Source organism: Puma concolor, chromosome B1 (genome assembly GCF_028749965.1).
Source record: "Puma concolor isolate L17-30 chromosome B1, mPumCon1.1.hap2, whole genome shotgun sequence".
In the NCBI taxonomy this organism is placed as follows: Eukaryota; Metazoa; Chordata; class Mammalia; order Carnivora; family Felidae; genus Puma; species Puma concolor.
This window is the reverse complement of record NC_141670.1, coordinates 187,854,361-187,879,498: the sequence shown is the minus strand read 5'-3', so window position 1 is coordinate 187,879,498 and position 25,138 is coordinate 187,854,361. Positions and strand designations below refer to the sequence as shown.

Below are 25,138 nucleotides of genomic sequence, written 5' to 3'. Positions count from 1 at the left end.
AGTATAGACTTTATTCTGGCATAATTAAATATGCAGATAATATAAAACTGCATTTCTTAAGAATCCAAAACTTGACACAGCATGACCCAAAGAAATTCTTGGTACCTACTTTGAAGTTTATCTATTATAAATGACTGGTACTGTTTAATCTAATTACAATTACCACTTTCCAAATACTTACATATAAAAGAACTACATGGAGATGAGGAATGAGGATGGGTGAGGAATAACAGTGGTTAAGAATATATCCTTGATGCAAGACAAACTTAGGTTCAAGTCCCTGCTTTCTTACTGGCAGCTGACTTTGAACAAGATCAACTTCTCTCATGCTCTATTTGTAAAATGAGAATACGGTCGCTCTTGTTTAAACAAAACAATGTATTTAAAAGAACCTAGTATACCAATTGTCTGACACCTGTTAAATACTCAATATAGAAGTCCACACTACACTCTTAATTACCTCTTATCTAATGAATAAATCCTCGAGATAATCATACCCTCTTTAAAACATACAGTGGTATAGCTACATCTCTGTTCCTACCAGTTGGGTCAACATAATTATACTTGACATGAAATGGTAAACTCTTAGCAAAGAAAAGAGTTTTATATGCATGTCCTGCTATGTGCTCAGAACAGCTTGAAAAAGTTGTTACACACACACACACACACACACACACACACACACAACTATCAAATGCTTGACATAACTATAAGAGCAAAAGCAGTCTGGAATTCTAAAATTTCAAAGGGTGAATTCTCTTGATTTCCAGAAAGATAACGCTTGTGTATTTTGTAAGTGTGTGAAGTTTATAAATACCACGGTAAGATCTAGACATTTTACTACATAATTCAACTCCAAACAAAGGGTCCGTATTCAAGGAAAAGGTGTCAGTCCTACATTAACAGACTGATGAATGAATGTACAAGTTTTAAGTTATAATTCAGAACCTGTTTAAGGTTTGTATAAATTTTTACTACTGTTTACTAAAATCTTTAGATTAACCCACTACAATCCAATCTAGTCATATGAGTGGCTCTATTAAAAGAAAAAATAGGGGGCACTTGGGTGGCTCAATTGGTTAAGCATCTGACTTCAGCTCAGGTCATGATCTCACAGTCTGTGGGTTCGAGCCCAGCATCAGGCTCCATGCTGACAGCTCAGAGCCCGGAGCCTGCTTCGGATTCCGTGTCCTCCTCTCTCTTTGCCCCTTTCCCACTCATGCTCTGTCTTGCTCTGTCTCTCAAAAATAAATAAATGTTAAAAAAAAAAAAAAAAAAAAAAAGGAAAGAAAAAGAAAAACTAGGGGTGCCCGGGTGGCTCAGTCAGTCAAGCATCTGACTCTTGGTTTCAGCTCAGGTAGTATCTCAAGGTTCATGGGATCAAGCCCTGCATGGGGCTCCACACCGAGTGTGGAGCCTGCTTGGGGTTCTCTCTCTGCCCCTCCCTCGTTTGGGTGTATGCATGCAGGCCTCTCTCAAAATAAACAAACAAACTTAAGATAAACACTACCCACATTAAAATGGCTACACAAACAGCTTTGTGTGCAATATTCTTTATAATGAATCAAGACTTCTAAGACTATAACCCCCCAAAAAAATTTATTCTCTTTCCCCCCCATATCATCTAACCTATTTTTGTTTAAAGCCCCTATAAGTAAAATACGTTTTAAGTAACAGCAGTAAAGGAAACAGAAGAAATGACAAAGCTAAAAACAGCATGCGCTTGCCAGGAACTATATTAGAAGAAAGAAGCACATATAGTATAGTGACTTTATAAAATACAGTTCTTTTCACTACTATAAATATGGTGAGTCTAACACCCACACGCTACCCATCTTTCACAATACCAACATAATGAAATGGTCACTTACCAATTTTTAAACATGTTCACAGTGAATGCTATTGTACTTATTCAGCAGCTACTCAAAGTCATCAAATTACCTTCCTCCAACAATTTCTTCCAATATCATTTACTTCTATATGTCATGGGTACAAAAACAAGAGAACTGACCATCTATTCTAAGTACATATAAATCAGTTTAATAGGAAATTACTCACCTCTTTAAGGTAATCTGGCTATTTCTGGATTCATCACTAACTTAAAGTCTTCTGTATGTGTCCAAAATGCTAGCACTGTATTTCTCAATTTATATAGTTTTATGATGTTAAAAAACAACAACACTTTACAAACCTGATACATGTGAATGCAGCACTTTAAAAAATCAAAATAGGGGCACCTGGGTGGCTCAGTCGGTTAAGCATCCGACTTTGGCTCAGGTCACGATCTCATGGTTCATGGGTTTGAGCCCCACATCGGGCTCTGTTCTGGCAGCTCAGAGCCTGGAGCCTGCTCCAGATTCTGTGTCTCCCTCTCTCTCTGCCCCTCCCCTGTTTGTGCTCTCTCAGTCTCTCAAAAATAAGCATTAAAAAAAAAAAAAAAAATCAAATACGCTTGTGTTCAATATTAAGATCTCTTGAAGGACAGCTTATGCATAATCCCCTAGCACAGTCCAAATTTAGATTACTGTATAACTTTTTTTTTTTTTAATTTTTTTTTTCAACGTTTATTTATTTTTGGGACAGAGAGAGACAGAGCATGAACGGGGGAGGGGCAGAGAGAGAGGGAGACACAGAATCGGAAACAGGCTCCAGGCTCTGAGCCATCAGCCCAGAGCCCGACGCGGGGCTCGAACTCACGGACCGCGAGATCGTGACCTGGCCGAAGTCGGACGCTTAACCGACTGCGCCACCCAGGCGCCCCTAGATTACTGTATAACTTTAACATCTATTTATACATCCAGTCAGGAGAAAACTACTTCCTTCTTTGAGTATAGATAGGTCACTTAACTTGCTATTAGTAAACTGATTCAATTTGCTCCATGATATCCTACGTCCAGAGAGAAGACTAATTATGTTCTCACCTTAATGATTCCAAACAATTTATATTAATTATTGTTTTCCATACACTCAAAATGGGATGCCACAGGAACTACTAGCAGAAGTAGTTCATTATGCTATATTCCTTTTGATATTACCTTTCAAAAGCTCAATTTCTGATCGTTGCTATAATAAAAAGCAAATATAAGGCAAATATCAGTGTGGAATAATAAATAAAGGTGGCCGTATCCAATGTGACCCCAAAGTTTAAGAAACTGCAGTGTTCGACTGGCGCAGACATCACACTAATAGACAACGGTAGTTAAAAATGAAATAAAAGTATTTTCCCAATGTATGTGTGGTGTTTGTTTAAATGGCTACTAAGTGGGGCGCCTGGGTGGCGCAGTCGGTTAAGCGTCCGACTTCAGCCAGGTCACGATCTCGCGGTCCGTGAGTTCGAGCCCCGCGTCGGGCTCTGGGCTGATGGCTCAGAGCCTGGAGCCTGTTTCCGATTCTGTGTCTCCCTCTCTCTCTGCCCCTCCCCTGTTCATGCTCTGTCTCTCTCTGTCCCAAAAATAAATAAAAACGTTGAAAAAATAAATAAATAAATAAATAAATAAATAAATAAATAAATAAATGGCTACTAAGTTGTTAGGACATAAGTATCATTAGTAAGTTTTTAGGACCGAACTACTAAATAAACGGACTTCTTAGTTATTTCTTCAGGCCTAGGCTACCATGAAAAATTAGTGAGACATTATTAAGCACTGATGCTGTGAACCAAGGTAGCGTGGGAACTTCTACTCTACTTAAAACCTAGCTCATCTACCTAGTTAATCTGCCCACCTAAGCCTTCCCACCCTTCTCAGTTCCAATAGGATGAAATACCTTGTCTCTGAAATCATCTACACAATTCATGTGACTGAGTCAAACTATCTTCTTAATTGCCTCACAGCTTAAGCCCCCCAACCAAGTCAGAGAAGAACCAGTGACACTAGCACAGTTCCTTTATGTACTTAATGTTGCCTTCATCTGTAATGGGATAAGTCAACATTTATATAGGATCAAGTTCAATTTGATACATCGAAACAACAGTCCTCTTACGACAATCACAACAGCCTATATATAGCAGGATATTGAGAACAATGACAACTACTAGATGTAAACAGTCACATGGAAAGGTACCACACAATATTTTGAATAATGTGGAATCTACAATGTTTTAATGTACTTCTAATGCCAAAAAATGGACAAAAAGAAAGCAAACAGAAAACATCAAACCCCACTTGTCACATGTATAGACAGCCTCCTAGTTCTCAGCTAAAATGCTTAACATCGGCATCCAAAACATAGTTTTATTTGGGCAAACAGCTGAAATACAACTGGTGTGTTTCAGTCAGCTACGTATGTAATCAAGCAAAAGAAATGCCTAAGAAATTAACAACAATAGAAGGCAACTAAATCACTGTTTCGAAATACACTGCCCATTCCTCAAGTTTTCAAAAATTTTGAAAGAAATGCTCTATCATCCTCACAACACAATTCACAGAGGGCTAGTATAAATGCAAACGTTCTATGTAATATTTTGTAAGATGTTAGCAAGGTAAACAAAGAGCCTACTGTAACTAAACCCTTGTAACTACCTAAGTCAAACACAAAGGTCAAGTGTAATAATACATGCATACCTTTAGGAAATCATGTTAGCTTTCTATGAATTAACAAAAGCCCAAGAATTCTAACTCTAGGTGACAATAACAAGTTTTTAGTCTGACAGGAAATAAGTAAATGGTAAATAACTGCACTTACTCTTTATTACCACCCCTTTCTAAAGATTTAGTCAAAATTACCTTTATCTAATCCCAGTGCTATACCTGAATTAGAACAAAGCCTACTAAAATAGATGTTTGAGAAATTAATTTATAATTGATGTTTATATAATTAAAATAATGTATATTTTATGTTTATATAAACATATGTAACTATGTATTATATAAATAATAAACATTATATGTGTTTATGTAATTAATGGTCTGTTTCCACAGCTTACCTCCAGCCCTAAAAGATTTGGATTCATCCATTTCATAATGATAAGTAATGTCAAGTTTTAATTCAAGTTAAAACCCCTATATTGTAATTCAACTGCTGCGTTAAAAGGAACTTCATTAAGTTGTTTTTATGTTTCTTTTTAATTAACTGGGTTAACCGGTTAATAAGATCCAATAATTTCTCCAACTGGAAATCTACCCCTGCTATCGGCAGCAGCAAAAGTAAAAATGTTGACTTAGCACTTGCTGGGCGATAGGAATTACTCTAAGGGCTGTACACAAATTAATGTATTTTATCTCAGAACAACCGTATGAGGTAGTTGTTATGATTAGCTCTATCTTCTGAAAAAGCAGTAAGCACAGGGAGGTTAATTAACATTGCCAAGATCAGAGCTAACAGGTGGCAAAGCTAGGACACAATTCTGGCCCTATAATCTTAGGATGTGGTTTAGGATGTATTTGCTCTTGATTCTCTTCTCATCAGTTTAATAACGAGGTTGCCTTGTTGAAAACCCGCTCTGAATCGCTTAAGTAGTCTTTATGCAGCTGGCCCTTCAAACTGTTGTTTCCACAGGCCCCAAACAATCTGCTATGGGGATCTGCTATGGCAATGCCTGGTAAACCTTCCCCAGTGTCAACCTTAAAGGTCCTGCACCAGCCAGCTCCATATTGTAGCAATGTTTGTCCTAGAATCTCATATTTAATAAGTATTTTTAGATTTTCTTTCATCTTCTTGTCCAGATTACCTTTTGGAGATTAAACAATGCTAAAAACTTCCAGCCCATATTGTGTAGAATAGCACTTCTTTGGCTGATTTGTTCAACATGTTTCTCCCTCAAGCTCTCTAGGAGTTTACCACACCTTAAGACCCAAGACTGTTCATTTCTCCTTATCACTCACAATTATAGATGTAAACTATGATCTGTCCTTAACTTTTCTCGATTTCTCCAGCAGCTTGTCCTGAAGCTACATATACACAAATAACAACTCAGGATGGTGCAGTCTTAAAGAATACGTGTCCTTGAATAAAGAACCATAACACTTTCTGTTTCATTAACACTACCCCAGATCAATTCCTTAGCCTGGGACAGATTCCTTTCAATTTTGGAATCTGATACCCAAAAGCAAAAGATTCAGAATAAGAGGCAAATTATAAACTGTATACACCCAATTACACTATCACTATACCCTCTCTACCAAGAAATAGGGGAAAATGTCTTTTGATGAAAATGCTACCCATGTCTCACAATTATGTCTAAGATTCACCCACACTCTACATTGTATTGACAAGTTTCACTCTTCTGTTGCCTTTTCCAACTCAGAATTTTTTTTTAAGTTCCATGCATAAGTATACAGACATAGACACAAACTGTTTGTTCCTAAAGAGTTTATGCTCCAACTAGGCAAAAGAAAGAAATCAATCTTTAATTATCCATACTTTCCATAAACCAGTCCTGTAACATCTCAAAAGTGATTTGGCATGGAAATGCTGACATACACAAATCATTTGGACACTTTAAAGAATATAGAGACTGCAATGTCTTCTCAAGTGCTTTTTTCTTCCTTTCAGAAAGTTTTTAAAAATGCTGTTCCATCTGCCGAGAATGCTCTGCTCCCTGTACCCCAATCCCTACACTTAGAGAACTATTACTTTCAACTTAGGCCTTGACTTAAATCCCACCTTCTCTTTTCCAGTCTAAGTTGAATTTTCAAATCATGCTCTCATATAACCCCCAGTACTCTCTTTCAGAAACCTAATCACCATTTGTAGTATTTACTTTATGGGGACAAGAACCAGATCTACATTTTAGCACATCTCGCACTATCCATCTAGCACCGTCCAACACACAGAAGGCACTCAATTAACTGACTTACATAAATGACTAGGTTCTCTCAATAGCAAAATATCTCAAAATTTTGCAGCTTTGGGGGAGAAAACAAAAAGGAAATAACTAAATTAACTACCAAATTACCAACTGCAAATATGTTTGCCCGAAGGCTCAAGACTATCAACTTGTTTTATTCCCTAAAAAATCATCTGCTCTCTCAAAATAAAATAACCTATTTCTTACAATTTATCACAACTCCAAGGTGCTTCTTAAAATCCACTGCAGAAGTATATCACCTCTTCTTCCTCACAATCTTTGTGAATTAAAATAATTTCACTGACAAGTCACAAACCTGGCAACATCGTCCACTGACTGGTGCTGTTCTTTAGCTATCTCACTAGGTTTTTTTTCGTAATTTCCATCCCAAAATGGTAAATGGAACATAAACATATTGCAAAAGGAACAATTCAGAAAAGAGACGGGAGCAGGCAAAAATCACAACAAACAAAATATAAAAACCATTTAGCTGTGGCGGCTTGAAAACTAATCTGTCTACTGGGACAGGACAGCCTTTTAAGGCTAGTCTAACAGAGTATACGAATTTACACTAGATTCAATCTTCTGAAAATAGCACAGGATTAGACCTAGAATCCAGAATTTAAGTATCTATGTCTGAAACACCGGAAAAAGTACTTTTAAACCCTTAATGTGCCTAGAGATGACTTAAATATACACTAATTTAAGTACTCTTAAAACAAAATTATTTAATTAGCAAAAAAGTTATTTGTTTAGTTTCAACAACGAAATCAGGAAGAGGTTGCAGTCTGAGTCCCCCAGGTAGATTTTTCAGTAGTTAGTCCTCTTTAACCATCCTTCTATGGTCAAAATTAGAAGTTTTTTTCTTCCTGGCTAAATAATGGACATACAGGCATTTATATCCACAGTTGACCCCTGAGCAACACATGTTTGAACTGCAGAAGTCCATTTAAACACAGATTTTTTTCAACAGATGCAGTACAGTACTGTAAATGTATTTTTGCTTATTTTTCCCTCACTTACTTTGTTGTAAGAATACAGTAGATAGTACACACGTAACATACAAAATATGTGTTGACGGTTACTGATGAAGCCAATAGTAGGCTACTGGTAAGTTAAGTTTGGGGGAAGTCACAAGTTATACAGTTATATGCAGGGGTGCCTGGCTGGCTCAGTCAGGTGAGGGTCTGACTCTTGATTTTGGGTCAGGTCATGATTTCACAGGTCATAATTTCACAGGGGCGGGATCAAGCCTCAAGTCGGGCTCTGCACTAACAGCGTGGAGCCTGCTTAGGATTCTCTCTTCCTCTCTCTCTGCCCCTCCCCCACTCATACTTTTTCTCTCTCTCGAAATAAAATAAACATTAAAAAAAAGTTATATACAGATTTGACTTGGGGGGCTGCTGCTCCTACTCCCTATGTGGCTCAAAGTTCATCTGTGTATGAGAAAAGCTAACAGAGGACACTGAGAGCTGCCTGCGGTATTCACTCTTCCTGCCCAATTACCTATAACTGATCTTCCTTAAGTTAAGGTGCTAGCTATTTTCGGGGCACCTGGGTGGCTCGGTAGGTTAAGCATCCAACTCTTGGTTTCAGCTCAAGTCACAATCTCACAGTTAATGGGATCAAGCCTGCTTGGGATTCTCTTTCTCCCACTCTCACTCTGCCCCTTCCCTGGCTCACACTCTCTCGGTCTCTCTCAAAAGTAATAAGTCAACATTTTAAAAAAAGAAGAAGGTTCTAGCTGTTTTTAACATCTGGGATCTGGGGTATTCAAGAAATGAGTTGATAGATGACTATACAAAATATATCTAGAGATTTATGATGAAGCATTCCTATCATCAAAACTATCACTAACTCCTTACTATTAAATGGGATTTACTATCACTTATAGATAATCTTGGGTTAGTTTCTAGCTCTTCAAGTTCTAGAAGAAATCTCAGTAAGCTTACCCTGTCCAAAATTAAGTTTTGGGTTTTTTGTTTTTTTTTTAAGTTTAGTAATAGCCTCTGAGAACCATTCCATAAGAAAACATCACAATGCCAAAAATACATTCATTTTGATCTATCAAATCAATTTACATTACTTGTCATTCCCTATTAAGTGAACCATAAGCATACATCTTTTGAAAGCCTGCCACTTCCTCTCTCTCTCTCACAAACACACACACACACTCTCTCTCTCTCTCTCTGACCCAGTGTTGCATATAACTTTCATCTCGCCCTGTTTCCAAATTCCATTTTCCTTGCTCAACTGTAGCTTACCAAAGAAGAACATTCAATACAGTGAATGTCAAAATAATTATATTATTTCTTCTAAAAATGAGTAGAATCTACCTTTATTTTCCTCCAGTCCTTGACATTATCTACGTTTTAAATTAGTATAAAATCTTATGATTTTATGTAGTTCTTTCATCAATTATATAATTACAAGTAAACAATATCCAATGAAGTTTAAGATACAAACCAAAACAATGCCTTAAAGTCAAAAGGCAAACTAACTTAAGTAAATACTTGTCCAGCTACTATATTAAAAACAATATTGAGGGGCACCTGGGTGGCTCAGACAGCTGAGCGTCCGACTTCAGCTCAGGTCATGATCTTCAGTTCATGGGTTCAAGCCCCACATCAGGCTCTGTGCTGACAGCTCAGAGCCTGGAGCCTGCTTTGGATTCTGCGTCTCCCTCTCCCTCTGCCCCTCCCCCGCTCATGCGTGCGTGTGTGTGTGTGTGTGTGTGTGTGTGTGTGTGTGTGTATGTGTGTGCGCGCGCGCTCTCTCAAAATAAACAAACATTAAAAAAAATTAAAAAAACAAAACAATACTGAGGGGCACTTAGGAGGCTCAATAGGCTAAGCATCCAACTCTTGATTTTAACTAGGTCATGATCTCATGAACTCACAGGGTGAGTTAGAGCCCTGTGTGCTTGGGATTCTCTCCCTCTCTCTGCCCCTCCCCTGCTCGCTTACTCTCTCAAAATAAATAAACATTAAAAAAAAAACAATACTGAATTCTTTAACCTGGAGTTCCAATAAAATATTATCAAAGAAGCTAGAAAAAATTGACATGAAACTTAAAGAGCGATTGGATGTTTTGATTAGGGAAACATTTTAAGTTGTGAATATCATAGCTGTATTTTAAGAAACTTTATCTTTGAGCTATATACACTGCAATATTTAGAGATGAAAATATATAACGTCTAAGATTCGTTCCAAATTATATGGGACGGGGAAAAGGTTGGGATCTGGATGAAACAAGACTGTCACAGCTGAAGATGCCGAATACATGGGAGTTCGTTATACTACTGTAACTTCTGCATACATTTGACAATTTCCATAATACATAATTTACCCTACAACACCGCATATATTTTCTGCCATCAATGACTCATTTCACTGCCCATGTAACATTCTGTTCCAAAAATGTCTTTTAAAAACCTCAGGGAAGAGATTACATTGTGACAAATCACTTTTAAAAAATGATTTAAATGTCACATATACACAGAAAAAACAGAAGCAACAAAAGGGGAAGATTTTCAAAAGAATTACCATCAGGCAACATGTATTACGACTTATGCAGAGTACAAGTGTAAGACGAAAAAAAAATTAGGAGTTAAAGAAAATTTTAGAAAAAAGCTCCATATGGTAGTCAATAATGCACCACAGCTATAAAGGAAAAGGAAAAGGAATTTGAGGAGACTCCCAGAGTATATTACAAAACAAAAGATTCCTCTCTTTAGCTCATAATATATGTATGGTAATAGCTGTATAATTAACATTAAAAGCCCTTTTCCCCAAATAATTTCTATCTCATCCCACACATCTTTCTTTCTAAAGTAACTATCCTTTACTAAGATGCATCACTTAACTTTTCTATCATTTAAGTGATAGAACATTTCACCTACGATACAGCACAAAATAACTAAAATCTGACCTTTGAAATTCATTGTCTACTGAGTGATATATATTACCAGCAAGAAAGAGAATCCCTATCAAAAAGTCACCTAGTAAGTCTAGGAAGGTCTACTCTGCACTAGTCTAAACTTGGATGACTTGAGACTCCACTAGCAAGTCCCCTGTCTAGTGGCAGAAAACTGAAAGGAGAGAAACAAAGTAGCCATTTTTAAAGATAGTACTTACTTAAGAATGGTTTTTGCACTACTGCAGTCTTCAAATCGAATGGAGTAACCAACTTCCTGGCCCAACATCACATCCATTTCATCAGCAACTCTCTGAGCCACACTCATTGCAGCCACTCTCCTGGGTTGGGTACAGGCAACTCCTCTCTTGGGTCCTGGTAATGATCGCATGTACTCCACACACCACTGTGGAATCTATCAAATAATTTCACATTTAAATTAAATTCTACTCTGCCTGCATATTAGGTATACTTAACATGTCGTATTTTATTGCATTCCGATCACGTAAAACAAAATTCAGTCAGGCACACCACAAATTATTAAGACTCAAACTTACAGCATGAGCTCTGTGAGCTCTCTAGGCCAAGGAGGAGTCCTACGTAACACTGATATGACATAACTGTACTCCTGAACGGGCTAGGTCCCCCGAGGCTGTGCGGAGTATGCTCTCTAACATCAACTGTTCCATCATTAAGCATTTCTCTATACACTGGAAAGAAACTCAACCCATGAAACATTCTACTTTAGGGGCGCCTGGGTGGCTCAGTCAGTTGAGTGTGACTTCAGCTCAGGTCGTGATCTCACAGTTCGTGAGTTCGAGCCCCACATCGGGCTCTGTAGCCTGAAGCCTGCTTTGGATTCTGTGTCTCCCTCTCTCTCTCTGCCCCTCCCCTGCTTGCATTCTGTCTCTCTCTCAAAAATAAATAACATTTAAAAAAATTTTTTAATAAAAAAATACAGAAAAATTCTACTTTGTAACAAATGTGAGTTTCCAAAATTATTCTAAGAAACTATTAATTAAATTCTTAATGAATTACAAAATGCAGGTAAAAGTAGAAATCACATCCTCTTGTAGTTATAGAGCTATGTGCCTTGTAAATCCATTCAAATTTGGTTTGTAAGCCAGCAGAATCTAACTCCTATCCTTCTGCCTGCAGGAGAGGAGGCACAATACCAACACCTTAGGTGCCATCTTAAAAGTCAATTACAGTAATTGTCAATCTCGAATTCAACAGCACCTGGAGAAGCCAGAAAAATCACCAAAAACACCAAGCGCAAGCTGGATGGCTGCCATGGTGACAGTGCATTTCCTCCTTGTTCCATTATCAATAGAACCTAATAGAACCTCGAATTTCATGGCTCTTCACTTACCTGCGTAAAAACCATGGAAAAAATCTAAGTGATCACTACAAGAAATGGGAATCTACTGCTGTAAGTTCATGATGGGTGTCCATAAAAGCATCCAAAAGCCTAACAAACTCTGATACTAGAGAAAACCCACGTGCAGGTTTTTCTGGTACAGGATCTGTACAAGGACACCTGTATATAGGTTGCTGTACCATTACTGTATTTTAGTTACGTTACTTCTGCAATTTGGGGATAACCGTTTTCACCGACAAATATCTGACAGGGGAAGGGTGACTTTGCAACCTCTCTAAGAATTTTTTAACAATATGTATCTTTAAAGGATTTGAAATGAACAGAAATAAATACTACCCTAAAACAGAAGGGTCTCCTCTCTACGTCTGTAAACCCACAAACCAAAGTTTAAGTGGCTTTCTAGCAAAGTTTTATAGATTTATCTCATTTCATCAAGCTTCTTAAATAGGCAAAAACATGTACTTTATAAGACCAAACAAAATGAAATTCAAAGAAACATTTGCCATTCAGTTAAAGCTATTTAAAACTAATTCTGAATTCTGAAGGCAAGAACGTTCAAAAGATTTTTAAATTTACTTCAGTGAAATGGATAACTTACTCCCACTTTAAAAACAAAATATAAAGTTTTGACTAATATAGCAATTTCTGAACTTCTGATCTCAGAACCTCTTTATACTCTTAAAATAACCAAGGATACCAAACTAATAGATTTACTATATTAGGAAATTAAAACTGAAAAATTGTTAGACTATTAATTCCTAACAATAAAAGCCCACTCTATACTAACACAAACATTCTCTATGAAAAATAATTACATCTTCCAAAGAAAAAAGAAAAAATTAGCAAGAGTACATTGTTCCTGCATTTTTGCAGATGTCTAATGTCTGGCTTACTAGAAGAGTTTTATTCTCTAATGGGCTTCGATTCTGGATGTGTTGCCATTATTTGTGTTTCACTGGAAGTAAACTCAGAAATTCCCAGGACCTTAGAAAGAGTTTCAAGGACCTTCAAGGGTTCCCAGACAGTATTTGGAAAACGGCGCAGTCAATGCCATCTATTCATAGTTCTAAGAACAGCATTAAGAAGGGAAGCAGGAACGGAAATATGCAGGGTACAGGCTTCTTCAAACCAGGCTTCAAACTGGCTCCAACCCTTCTTTTCAGCTTCTGCCCTTCCATTTGAGGCTACCTTCCTAAAAACCGATCCTCAACCCTCTAGTCTTATTTTACACATTATCCTGATTGGTCTCATTCTCCTCAGACTTCTAACATTACCTAGAATACACCAAATAACAATCCTAATGACAGTTCCCATACCTAACCTTGTGGTCATTTCCACCTGAGAAGCAGTCCATTGATATCACAAATTCAAGAAGTTCAAAACCAAAACCATTTCTCCCCTTCCTCCAAATACTTATTAATTCCTCCCATGTCCCCTCAGCAGTATTAACATCCTAACTCCAATCCACCTGTCATTCTCCATCCTACCACCTTATCCAGTCAAATTTTTGTGATTACCTCCTACAGAGTCTGTCATCAACATTCTCAAAGACAGAACATTGTTGTAAAAATTCTTATCATTCTCCTCCAGTGAAATGCTCTGATGGCTCCCCCATCTACAGTATACATTAAGGCTCTCAGCCCGCTGTTCATCTCACCTGCCTCTTCACACACACCCTATGTGCTGGCCAGGGTACACAAAGCTTTCTCCTCTCTGAACTTGTGCCCTTGTTCATGCGGTCCCGTGGACTGAAAGAACAAGCTTTAGTCTCTTACATAAGGATATAGTAGGAACGTAGCAAGTTGCAATGCAAAGTGACTTTATTAGAAGTCTTAGTCAAAAGAGTCGATAGTTTAGATTTTGCTTTGAGGATTTCATTTTCTGACAGGCACAAAAAGATAACCAAAAATGGCTGACTACTCTTAGTGGTTTCGAGTCAAAGTTTTTAACAGGATTATGTGAAAAAAGCATTTGGATGCAACTCATTATTCAAGCTTTCAGCTTCCCTTTGAATCCCCCAAATGCCCTGCCATTGTAAGTACACAAAAACAAAAAAAAACCATAAATATTAATCCAAATAATCACAAACCTTTTGTTTCGAACTGATGTTCTTCTACATTAATTGCTCCTAAATAAACTCATCTCTGAATTAAGGTTAACCACGTAAGACCACAGAATAGCAGAATGAAATAAATATAACTTTGGCTATAACAAAGGAATAGTTTTAAATACTGAGCCCACCTAAATATCTATTACGTAACCTAGGGCAACCCACTATATCTCTAAGATTGTTATGAGTCTAAGGCTCATTTTGCTCATCTGTAAAATGGTGATTAACTTCCTTGTAGGGTTGCTGAAACACTTAAGTGAGGTAATACATATATAGGACACAGTGCCTAGCTTTATCCAACTGTTAACTAAACAGATAAATTAACACTATGCAAACTAGATAAACCAGTTGAAGTAATTCTTCAAAATACTATACTAAGAAGTTTAGAGTTATTATATCTTTTCACACATTATTCAAATTTTCACAAGGTAATAGTGAAACTGAAATCAGTTTCAATTCCTAATATCAACACAAGAAGTTTTCTTTCACTTATTAAGAAAAATCATTTTAAAGGCTCAGTCTTTAAAAGCTTCCTATTCCAGTTGCCATTGTAGCCTTCAAAATGTTTCCGTGATATACCCAAATCGATAGGTTTGTAGCGTATGTAACTTTTTTTTTTTTTTAATGTTTACTTATTTTTGAGACACAGAGAGCATGAACAGGGAAGGCCAGAGAGAGCGGGAGACACAGAATCCGAAGCAGGCTCTGGGCTCTGAGCTGTCAGCGCAGAGCCCGACGTGGGGCTCAAACCCACAGGCTGTGAGATCATGACCTGAGCTGAAGTTGGATCCCCAACCAACTGAGCCACCCAGGTGCCCCTTAAAGGCTCAGTCTTTAAAATCTTCCTATTCTGGTTGCCACTGTAGCCTTCAAAATGTCTCCATGATATACCCAAATTGATAGGTTTGTAGCATATATAACTTTAAAAAAATAAAATAAAAAAATGGGGCGGGAGGTGGGGAGGTGCACCTGGGTGGCTTTGTCAGTTAAGCATCCGGACTCTTGATTTCGGCTCAGGTCATGATCTCTCAGTTTCATGGGTTCGAGTCCTGCATTGGGCTCTGTGCTAGCAGTGTGGAGCCTGCTTGGGATTCTCCCTCTCCCTCTCTCTCTCTGCCCCTCCCCACTCACACTGTCTCTCTCAAAATAAGTAAACTTAAAAAAAATAGAAATAAAATAAAAATAAATGGTAATCGCATATGCAGTATGCTCAATTCTATACATGTATCACAGGTATATAAACGTGGAAAACAAGCCACCAGGAAACACAACATAATAATTTATGAATTTATTAAATTCATTTCAGTACTCCCTGGATTTTCCACATTTTCTACAATGGCCAGGGACTACTACTTTTGTAGTATCTTAAAAACTTTTAAGTCAAGCATATGAAAATATGATTAACACTTCACTCACAGCAAGAAAATGCAAATGAAAAATTACACTCAGGGGTGCCTGGGTGGCTCAGTGGGTTATGCATCCAAGTCTTGATTTCGGCTCAGATCATGATCTCACAGTTTCATGAGTTTAAGCCCCGTTATCAGGCTCTGCACTGACCCTGCAGAGCCTGTTTGGGATTCTCTCTCTCTCTCTCTCTCTTTCTCTGCCCCTCCCCTGCTCACCATCTCTCAGTCTCTCAAAATAAACTTTATTTTTAAAAATTACACTGAAATGCCCTTTCTTACCTATCAGATTTGTAAAATTTCACATTCAGTAGTATATTCTATTGGATATGGATCTACTTGCTCATGAAAACCATTAGAAGCAGCATAGGGGTCTATAATGTGGGTCCAGTAAACAATGGCTCATCCATTTTTGAAAAATATCCTAGGCATATTACTAACAAGATACTAGCGTTTACTTCTATGTACACGGGGGGAGGATGTAACTAGATGGATGGAGGTCATGCACGGGGAAACAGACTTTAATTTAGCCATTCCATTTTTTTTTAAGCATAGATAATCCTCACATGGTTCAAAACAATTACAAAACAAAACAAAGAAACAAACGAGAATAGCAAAAACAAAACCGCCCCAATGGTTCAAATCTCTACACTCAAGCAATGGACAAAACTTGTACCTCCAAATTTGCACTACCCCAGAATCAAAGTGGTGGGAAAGCATCATTCTGCCATACTTAATATTAACAAAACAGCACTGCTATTTCCCTCTAGACTCAGGAAAACAGGCGTTCCCTACCAGATTCCCACTCTCTGTCACTGAAAAGTGCTAACCATCAAAGCAGCTATTATTCTTCAGGATGTTCTACCAGACAGACAATGGGAAGGACGACCAGAATCAAATAAGCAACATTTAGTAAAGGTAAACATCAATACAGTATATACCATGGTATACGATAACTCACCTGTGTTGTTTTACCAGACCCAGTCTCACCAACCAGTACAAAGGACTGATGTCTAACCAGAATATCTGTAAACCTATCCTTGTATTCCCAAACAGGGAGCTGAAGCCGTTTCTTTAAAATATCATAGTATCGAGGAGTATGGGGTAAGTTGGTAAATGGATTAATGCACTGTGGAAGTGATGTGTGTCCTGCATGTCCGGTGTGTGTTGAATGAGCAGAATGTGTCGAATGTGTTGAATGAGCAGAGTGGGTTGAGTGAGCTGAATGGGAAGCTTTTAAAGGTGGTAATCCAGCACTGATAAGCATAGCATTAGTCGAAGCTCGCAATTCCTTCTCCTTTTCTTTTTCCCTCTCCCGCTCTCTATCTCCTCTATCACGTTCTCGGTCTCGATCTTTAGACCGATCTTCACGATCCCGGTCACGATCTCGATCCTTCCTAAAAACAAAAATTTAGAATTCAGATTCTGAAATTTTACGCAAAATGTTTTTGGCAATGTTACAGTCACAAAGAAAGTAAATGTCCAACAACCAAATGTATAAAACCAATGTAAAAAACTCAATGAATTACTTAAGTATCAGAAATAATGATAATAAAAAGTCCTTATAATCAAGAATTCTCCATGCCTCACCCATAAACATCTCTCCCTCCATGATGAGGCCTCAAATTTTGTTAAGGGACGGCCTCTTTCTACAACCTTCAGTCACCAGCTGAGATAACACAAGAACTCAGACTCGAGTAAGGTAAAATCCCTTCTTAAATAGGACAGCAGAAGTTAAAAACTGAGGGCAAGGTGGGGAAAAGGTAGAGGTAAATAAAGCAAAAAGAGGGTGATACCACAATCTTCCCCAGATTCTCCTTCATGTTACATGAAATGGTATTTTCTGCATTGACTAGTATGTTCAAAATTCAAAACTATTTCTGTACTCAAAGACAATTCCTTTTCATGTAACAGGATATAAATTAAAGGACTGTAGGTGAGTTTGTTTCCAAGTTACACTTTCCAGCACGTTCTCAACATTGTTTAATAAGCATATATTTGCTCTATAAGAAATACTAAAATCAATACACTTTCATTATTTTGTTTTCATTGTTTACTCCTACACTATCTCCTTTATAACAACTGCAAAACACTGAAATTACTTTGTAAGCCTATGTATATTTCTGTCATCCATCAAGTGAAATATAGCCAATAAAAACAAGCTCCAATGAACAACAGTAAATTTTTTTTAAATGTTAAAATTCTGCAGATGGCCACTGTATTAAACCTACGTCAATTTTAAGTACTCAATTCTAGTATCTACTTCTATTTACTAGACATGATTCCTAATACAATACTTTTTAAATAATCTCTGCTTCTTTATTCTACTAATCCTGTTTAGTTCAGAACAAATCCTATAGCAAACGGGCCACAAGGTGTTTGGATCCAGACTTGAAATAGTGAAGCAACACAGAGCTAGAAGACAAGCCACTTACACATCACTATCCCTTATCCATAAGACACAAAAGACATACAAATTTCCCATACCCCAATTATCAGTAGCCAAGCAGGAAGGACCATTCATTCTCTAGCACATCAGCAGGACAAGAGAAATCCCTTGGTAGTATACAGCTAAAATGCTAGACCCAGCAAGAGTTAGGATGGTTTCCCAACTACAGAAAGGAGACCAATTATATTTTATGTTGTCCTCCCTAAAATATAATTGAATTGCACAGTAATTTACATAGACAGAAAAGTTTTATTATGTGCAAACATACATACACACATTTCATATGTACATATACTTTCATATACCCCTTTATACTTTTCATATACATACAAAATATATATATATGAAAAGCGATCCTCCCTTCTCCCATCTCAGTGTTCACCTCCAGAATCACAGGAGGTAACAAGCTAGGATTGAAGCCTTTCATCCCATTTGGCACAAAGAAAAAGAACCCCAAGGATAACCTAGTAAACATACAAAATTAAGTCTCAGAACTCAGCTCCCTACCCTATCTTTTTTTTTTTTTTTTAATTTTTTTTTCAACGTTTATTTATTTTTGGGACAGAGAGAGACAGAGCATGAACGGGGGAGGGGCAGAGAGAGAGGGAGACACAGAATCGGAAACAGGCTCCAGGCTCTGAGCCATCAGCCCAGAGCCCGACGCGGGGCTCGAACTCACGGACCGCGAGATCGTGACCTGGCTGAAGTCAGACGCTTAACCGACTGTGCCACCCAGGCGCCCCTCTACCCTATCTTTGAAATATGCCATCAACCATCCTTTCTTTGCTTTCCGCATTCTGCCTCTGGTCTCAGGTGCTCATTAATTAAATAAGCATATTGCCCCGAATGTAAATGGGAAAGTTTGTAACTTTGACACAGTAATATGCCCAGCAAAATGAGAAGCACCGTAGCCATGAATGGTTCAAAGACCAGGTATCTTAAAAGGTCACAGAACATAAAAGAACCTTTAAAGAACAATCTGGTCTAAATGCAAAGGATTCATGTTTCTAGTACTCTAGAGGTGGGGGGCAGGGTGCAACAGAAGACCATTACCTGACCAACAAGAGACACAGGACAAAAATAGAAGTTTAACGAGCTCCACCATACTCCTAGCACAGTACCAGGCACTTAACATATGGACCTAATCTTTCAAGAGTTATAAAATACGGGGGATGGAAAGTGATTGACAAAGTAAATCATATCACCTTGTTAACAGCGATACAAAAATGTTTTTCGAGGGCCTATTTCATCAGAAACTTCATTACCAAAAATAAATATAGCATAGGAAGCATAAAATACATTCTAAGGACACAAGATTTAACTGCTAAGAAATGGAAGTAAAGACACCACTGGCAAGGTATAAGCCTCAATTTACTAACCTGCAAAATGAGAAGTACTAATAAAATAGTAATAAAATAAGAAAGCAACAGGAAGTGGGACACCTGGATGGCTGTCGGTTGGGTGGCCAACTTGGGCTCAGGTAGTGATCTCGCACTCCGTGGGTTCGAGCCCCGCATTGGGCTCTGTGCTGACAGCTCACAGCCTGCAGCCTGCTTCAGATTCTGTCTCCCCCTCTCTGTCTGCCCCTCCCCCACTCGTGCTCAGTCCCTCTCTCAAAAATAAACAAACATTAAAAAATTTTAAAAAGAGGGGCGCCTGGGCCGCTCAGTCGGTTAAGCGTCCAACTCTTGATATCAGCTCAGGTCCTGATCTCAAGGTTTGTGAGTTCAAGCCCCGCATCAGGCTCTGTGCTGACAGAGCAGACAGAGCCTGTTTGGGATTCTGTCTCTCCTTCTCTCTGCTCCTCCCCTTCAGTGCTGTCTCTCTCAAGTTAAATTAAATATATATATATATATATATATATACACATATATATGTGTGTGTGTTTATACGTAATTTAAAAAAGAAAGAAAGCAACAGGAAGGATGCAGAGGGTAAATTCAATCATCTTGAAATGCTGCCTATGATTCAAACTACCTACTTTCAATGGCGGAGGGAGGATAAAAATTAAGTCAGCTAGGGAGGACTCTCAAACCCACTGCTTCATAAATAATGTGTAGACTACCAAGTACATGCATGTCTTCTTTTTTTAAACAAGCACTTTTATTATACAGGAGTTTTGCTGTCACAAAGATTTACTCATTGAGATAAGAGTAATGTTTAAAAACCTGAGTAAAAAACAGTGCTTATTGATCACACAGCCACGGTACTGGCAGGTAGACACAGTATGACAGTCGTGAAGCACTTGTTTCTTAAATGTCTGAGCCACTGCCCTGGCTCAGCACTTAAGCTAACAGTATGACCACAGTTACTTCTTTGTAAAATGTAGTTACTCATATGTCTCATATCGCAAAAATTAAATAAGTTAATATACGCAGTGTGCTTAAAATTGTCCTGAACACAGTAAATGCCCAATAAATATGCTTATCATTAAAGTTTGTTTTTTAATTTACAATACCATGTGAAAATTCCAAATGAAATAACAAGAACTGCTTATAAGATATCAATGGATTATTAAAATCAGAATATTTTAAATAAGCAAGCTTTTTTATCTGGCAATCTCACTTCTGGAAGTTCTCCTAAGGATAGAAGTGCACAAACATGTATGTATACATATCAATAATCTTTTCACTTGTAAAATAATAAAGACTGGGAAACTACCTAAACACCAACAAACAGGAAACAGGGCAGACAAGTCATGATACCCCTTTACAAATAGAATATTACAGAGCCAGTGAAAAGGATAATGTATATCTAGTCTATTGTTTGACACATTTCTTAGTAAATAAAAACCAAAACACAAAAACAACCAACATTGAAACATCCCACTGGTAATAAATATTACAACTTATATTTATGAATAAACATGCAAAGACTAAATACAATGCTCATCAAGGGGTTAAACAGGAGGATGAAGATTTCAGAGAAGTTTCTGCCTTTCCTTTGTATCTTTTTTTTTTTTTTTAATTTTTAAAAAAAATTTTTTTTCAACGTTTATTTATTTTTGGGACAGAGAGGGACAGAGCATGAACGGGGGAGGGGCAGAGAGAGAGGGAGACACAGAATCGGAAACAGGCTCCAGGCTCTGAGCCATCAGCCCAGAGCCTGACGCGGGGCTCGAACTCACGGACCGCGAGATCGTGACCTGGCTGAAGTTGGACGCTTAACCGACTGCGCCACCCAGGCGCCCCTCCTTTGTATCTTTAAGTACAGACATTTCTTCGGTTCCCTGGGGCAAGTGACTTAAAACCTCACTTTCATCAAAGGACTGCAGTGAAAATGTGGTTATACATACAACGCACCCAGAATCCTTTGGGGAGCACAGTTATGTATTCTACCCATGTTTTATTTGTTTCACTTGTCCACAATTAGGAAGTTATTTCTGGGGTGCCTGGGTGGCTCAGTCGGTTAAGCATCGGACTCTTGACTTCGGCTCTGGTCATCGTCTCACAATTCGTGAGTTCACGCCCCGCATCCGGCTCTGCACTGACAGTGCAGAGCCTGCTTGGGATTCTCTGTCTCCCTCTCTCTCTGACCCTCCTCCACTCATGCCATGTCACACAAAATAAACGTTAAAAAAAAATGTTTTTTTTAAGGAAGTAATCTCTGAAACAAACATCAAAATGGATAATGTCCCTATGTTCATGAAGTTTTCTCCATACTTCAGCTGTCTTTTTTGGTAATAATTTTATATTATTATAGAAAATGTGGGATGATGAAAAAAGCAGTAATAAGGTCACTATGTAACAGAAACCTTCAACTTTTGTACTTGATTTCCAAATAAAATACAGCAGGACTAAATAATGCCAGATACAGTTTGGGAACTTGAATCTAAATGAAATCTTCCACCAAATTACCTTCCTTCTCTGGGGAAATGGGCCAGCCATTTTCAGCAGTGGAGTTCATAAGACGGACAAGCCTATTATTCCCTTAGATAAAACCACTTGCTAATAACTATTGGGACCAAAAACAAAAAACCCTTCAAGACTGCACGGCAGTCAACACAAGTTAACTCTTAAAATTATCCAATTGGGGGGGGGGGGGGACCCAAGCACTATCAAACATTGTAACCCACTGTTAAAGAAAATTAGTTCTGTGAGAAGTGATACAGAAATGCGTACAGAAACTTCTCTCCAGAATATCTCAGAACTTGGGCTTTATTCCAAAGAACTCTCCTTCACCAACAGGTAGATGTCATGTGATATCCAAGAGAATCACAGGGTCACCATCGCAGACCCGAAAACGTCCACATTTTTACAGAGCATATCTGTTCAAGAGAAAGGAATCAGCTCTATATGTACCATGGAACCACTCATCTCAAGAAAAGCATTTAAATGGTGCACATACACACAAATATGAATAAATGAATTCACTGCATCCCAGTGTATTTTGTTCCAACGTGAACTCGTGTGAGAGACATCAGGTGCATCTTAGACAGATGATGCAATTTATTTTTACTTCACAGGAACCAAGAACCAAGTGCTCCCTACTTTACAACCCGTTACAAATGTCATTAAGATAGGCTGCATTGACTTAACTACAGCCATGGTCTGTGCTGTAAAGAAAATGGCCAAGAGTGAGAATGAAAAGATCAAGGTTCCAGATCCAGCTACACACTAAGAGCCCAAACCACCTTCACGGAGTCTCCATCTCTCATCCCTTGAGTGGAGCTGATTATACTCTTCAAAGTCACTTCCAGCTCTAAGGAGTCTGTAACACTATAACCCAAATGTGCTAAAGTTTTGCTGGGGGCAGGGGAGGAGAGATCCTAAAAAGAAAATAGCCTAAAAATAGAGAAAACGAATGTCTAACATTGTAAAACTAAAAAAATCACAAGATTAAAATGTTACATACTTCTGCTTTCCACATTCAACACGGGAAGGTATCAAAAAGTACACCCTACCCTGGCTTATACTCCAGACACTGAACAGACACCTGGAAACCAATCCAAATGAAGAACTTTGGGCGGACAAAAATTCACAGAAGTTATATAGATGGCTTGACACAGTGATTCTTTACGCTCTCTCCACATACGCAAGGATAAAACTGTGAAAAGTATTTGGATACTCAGACTTTTGTGTTCTAGCCTGAATTATCCAAATAAATCTCTGAACTTCAGGAATGAAAACACACACTGGACAAGAAACGATTTTGATGAAATTGCTAAAGTCAACTGTTAAATTCCTCTGTAGCTTTCAGAAAATGCGAAGAGAAACCAATCGGAAACATCAAGAGTCTATTTCAACTCCCCAACAACCTCCCCACGGGCGACATTTTGCCATAAACACTAAAAACGTTTTGAAAGGTGTCTGCCTGTTTCGAAAGCTACTAGCAGAGGGGCAGAAAACGAGAACTTCTTGGGGGGGGGGGGGGGAATGCCTTCTAATTCCCATCCCAGGGATGCCCAACAACCAGTTTTAGCCAAAGCAGGAAATAAAGGAGATGGCGGGAGCGTACGCAGAGAGCGGAAGTTTGCCTAGTATCTACTTTGAAGTGTTTGAATGGACCGAGACACAAGCTCTCCCGCCAAACTACAAATGCAGTGGCTCCAAACCCCCAGCCCTCGTGCCCATCAGGTATACTCCACATTTTCCTTTCCCCCGCAGGCCCTCTACTCTCCCTTCCCCCGAGAACTCGTCCGCACGCCTCACTCAACTCCCGCCACCCCCATCCCAACCTACACAAGAATCCACGCGCTTCCCTCACTTTCTGGCCTCCGCGTTTCTCCTTGCGGGGCACCCAGCCGCCCCCCCCCCGGCAAGGTCCTCTCCGCAGTCGCTCGGCCTGAGAAATACCTGGTGCCCTTGGAAGGGAATACTCCCGCCGCGCCCTCCCCCACCCTCTCCAGGCCTTACCCGGGAACCCAGGCCACGAGGTCCGCGGTTCCTCCCGGCTGCTCCCCTCGAAGTGACTCTTGCTTGGCTCGGCCCGGGGAGGAGGCGCCCTCGTGGCCACGCAGGCCTCTCCACCCTCCCGATTGGGCCGGGCGGCGGCCGCACCACACATCTCCCCGCGCCCTTGCCCAGCCGAACACCGGGAGTGGCGCCGCTTTCCCCGACCCGCCGCTAGTGAGCCAAGCCCAGAGGGAAACAAAGGGTCGGGCTCCAGGGCCGACGTGGCTAGGCCGGCCCTGGCCCGCTCTCCGCGGGGACCCCAACAAAGCCCGAGCCGCTGCCTCGCGCCCCCGGCCTGGCTTACCCATCGGTCCCCGCACGTTTCTTGCCGGAGGGGTAATCCTCCCCCAGGTCCAACCGGTGCCGCTTGGACATCTTCGGACTCTGCAAGCGCGCGGATTTGAAGGAAGAAGAAAAAGAAGCTGGCGGCTGTATTGGTACAGTCGAGGGCAGCTACTTAACTCTGGAGGACCCCCACCCCTCCCGCTACAACAGCCTACACCGTGCGGCCGGAACCAGGAGCTAAAATGGCGGCGGCGGCGAGGGCTGGGCCTGCGCGCGCGCTTCCGCAGCGTGCTGTGCGTGCTATGCGTGCATGCGTGCGTGGTGCGCGCGCACGCATCGTAGGCGGGAATCCCAGGCCCGCCCTCCTTCCGCCTCGGCGGCTTCCTCCCTTCTGAGAGCTCTGTCCGCCAACGGTGCGGCTGCTCAGAGGTATATGTACTATGGCCTTCCGGCCTTTCTGATTTGGGAAATTCAGAGAGGAGACAGTCTAGTCCTGCTTAGGAAATTTTATCCGTCTCCATTATCCTGGCTTTAGGGGAGTCTGACACCATGAGAGGTTAAGAAACTAATCGAGATCATGACAGCAAAAACAGGGCAGAGCCAAATTTGGAACCCAGTATTTTATAACTCCAAATCTAAAAGAACTTGCAGCCACTGACCAGACCCCTTTCAATTATGTCAGGGAAACTGAGGTGAGAAAATGTCAAAACTCTCCGTGATCCATTTTGCCCTCCCCCCCCTTTTTTTTAACTAGCACGGGCGGCCTGTATTCAATCTATATTTTGTTTGTATGTATGTTTTTTCCCAGAATAGAGGAAATTGGCAGTAAAGGCGTAATTTGCTTTTTTTACCCCCTGTGTGCCTATTATGTGATTCCACAGTGTTAACCCTACTTCTGTCCTCATTTTTACAGT

At 39.5% G+C, this 25,138-nt stretch overlaps 1 protein-coding gene and 1 long non-coding RNA gene across 3 annotated transcripts in view; one reads left to right on the top strand and one right to left on the bottom strand.

Moving 5' to 3' along the window:
• Window positions 1-24,480, bottom strand: part of DHX15 (DEAH-box helicase 15) — a 63,843-nt gene extending 39,363 nt beyond the window's left edge. The window contains exons 1-3 of the mRNA XM_025922105.2: window positions 24,244-24,480; window positions 16,558-16,993; window positions 10,924-11,117 (exon numbers count right to left, since the gene is read on the bottom strand). Coding sequence (XP_025777890.2) covers window positions 10,924-11,117; window positions 16,558-16,993; window positions 24,244-24,314 — 701 coding nt within the window. The 5' untranslated portion in view covers window positions 24,315-24,480. The remainder of the gene's footprint in view (window positions 1-10,923; window positions 11,118-16,557; window positions 16,994-24,243) is intronic.
• Window positions 24,464-25,138, top strand: part of LOC147582074 (uncharacterized) — a 56,368-nt gene continuing 55,693 nt past the window's right edge. For both annotated transcript variants that reach the window (XR_015250549.1, XR_015250548.1), the window contains exon 1: window positions 24,464-24,916. This is a non-coding gene — a long non-coding RNA (uncharacterized LOC147582074). The remainder of the gene's footprint in view (window positions 24,917-25,138) is intronic.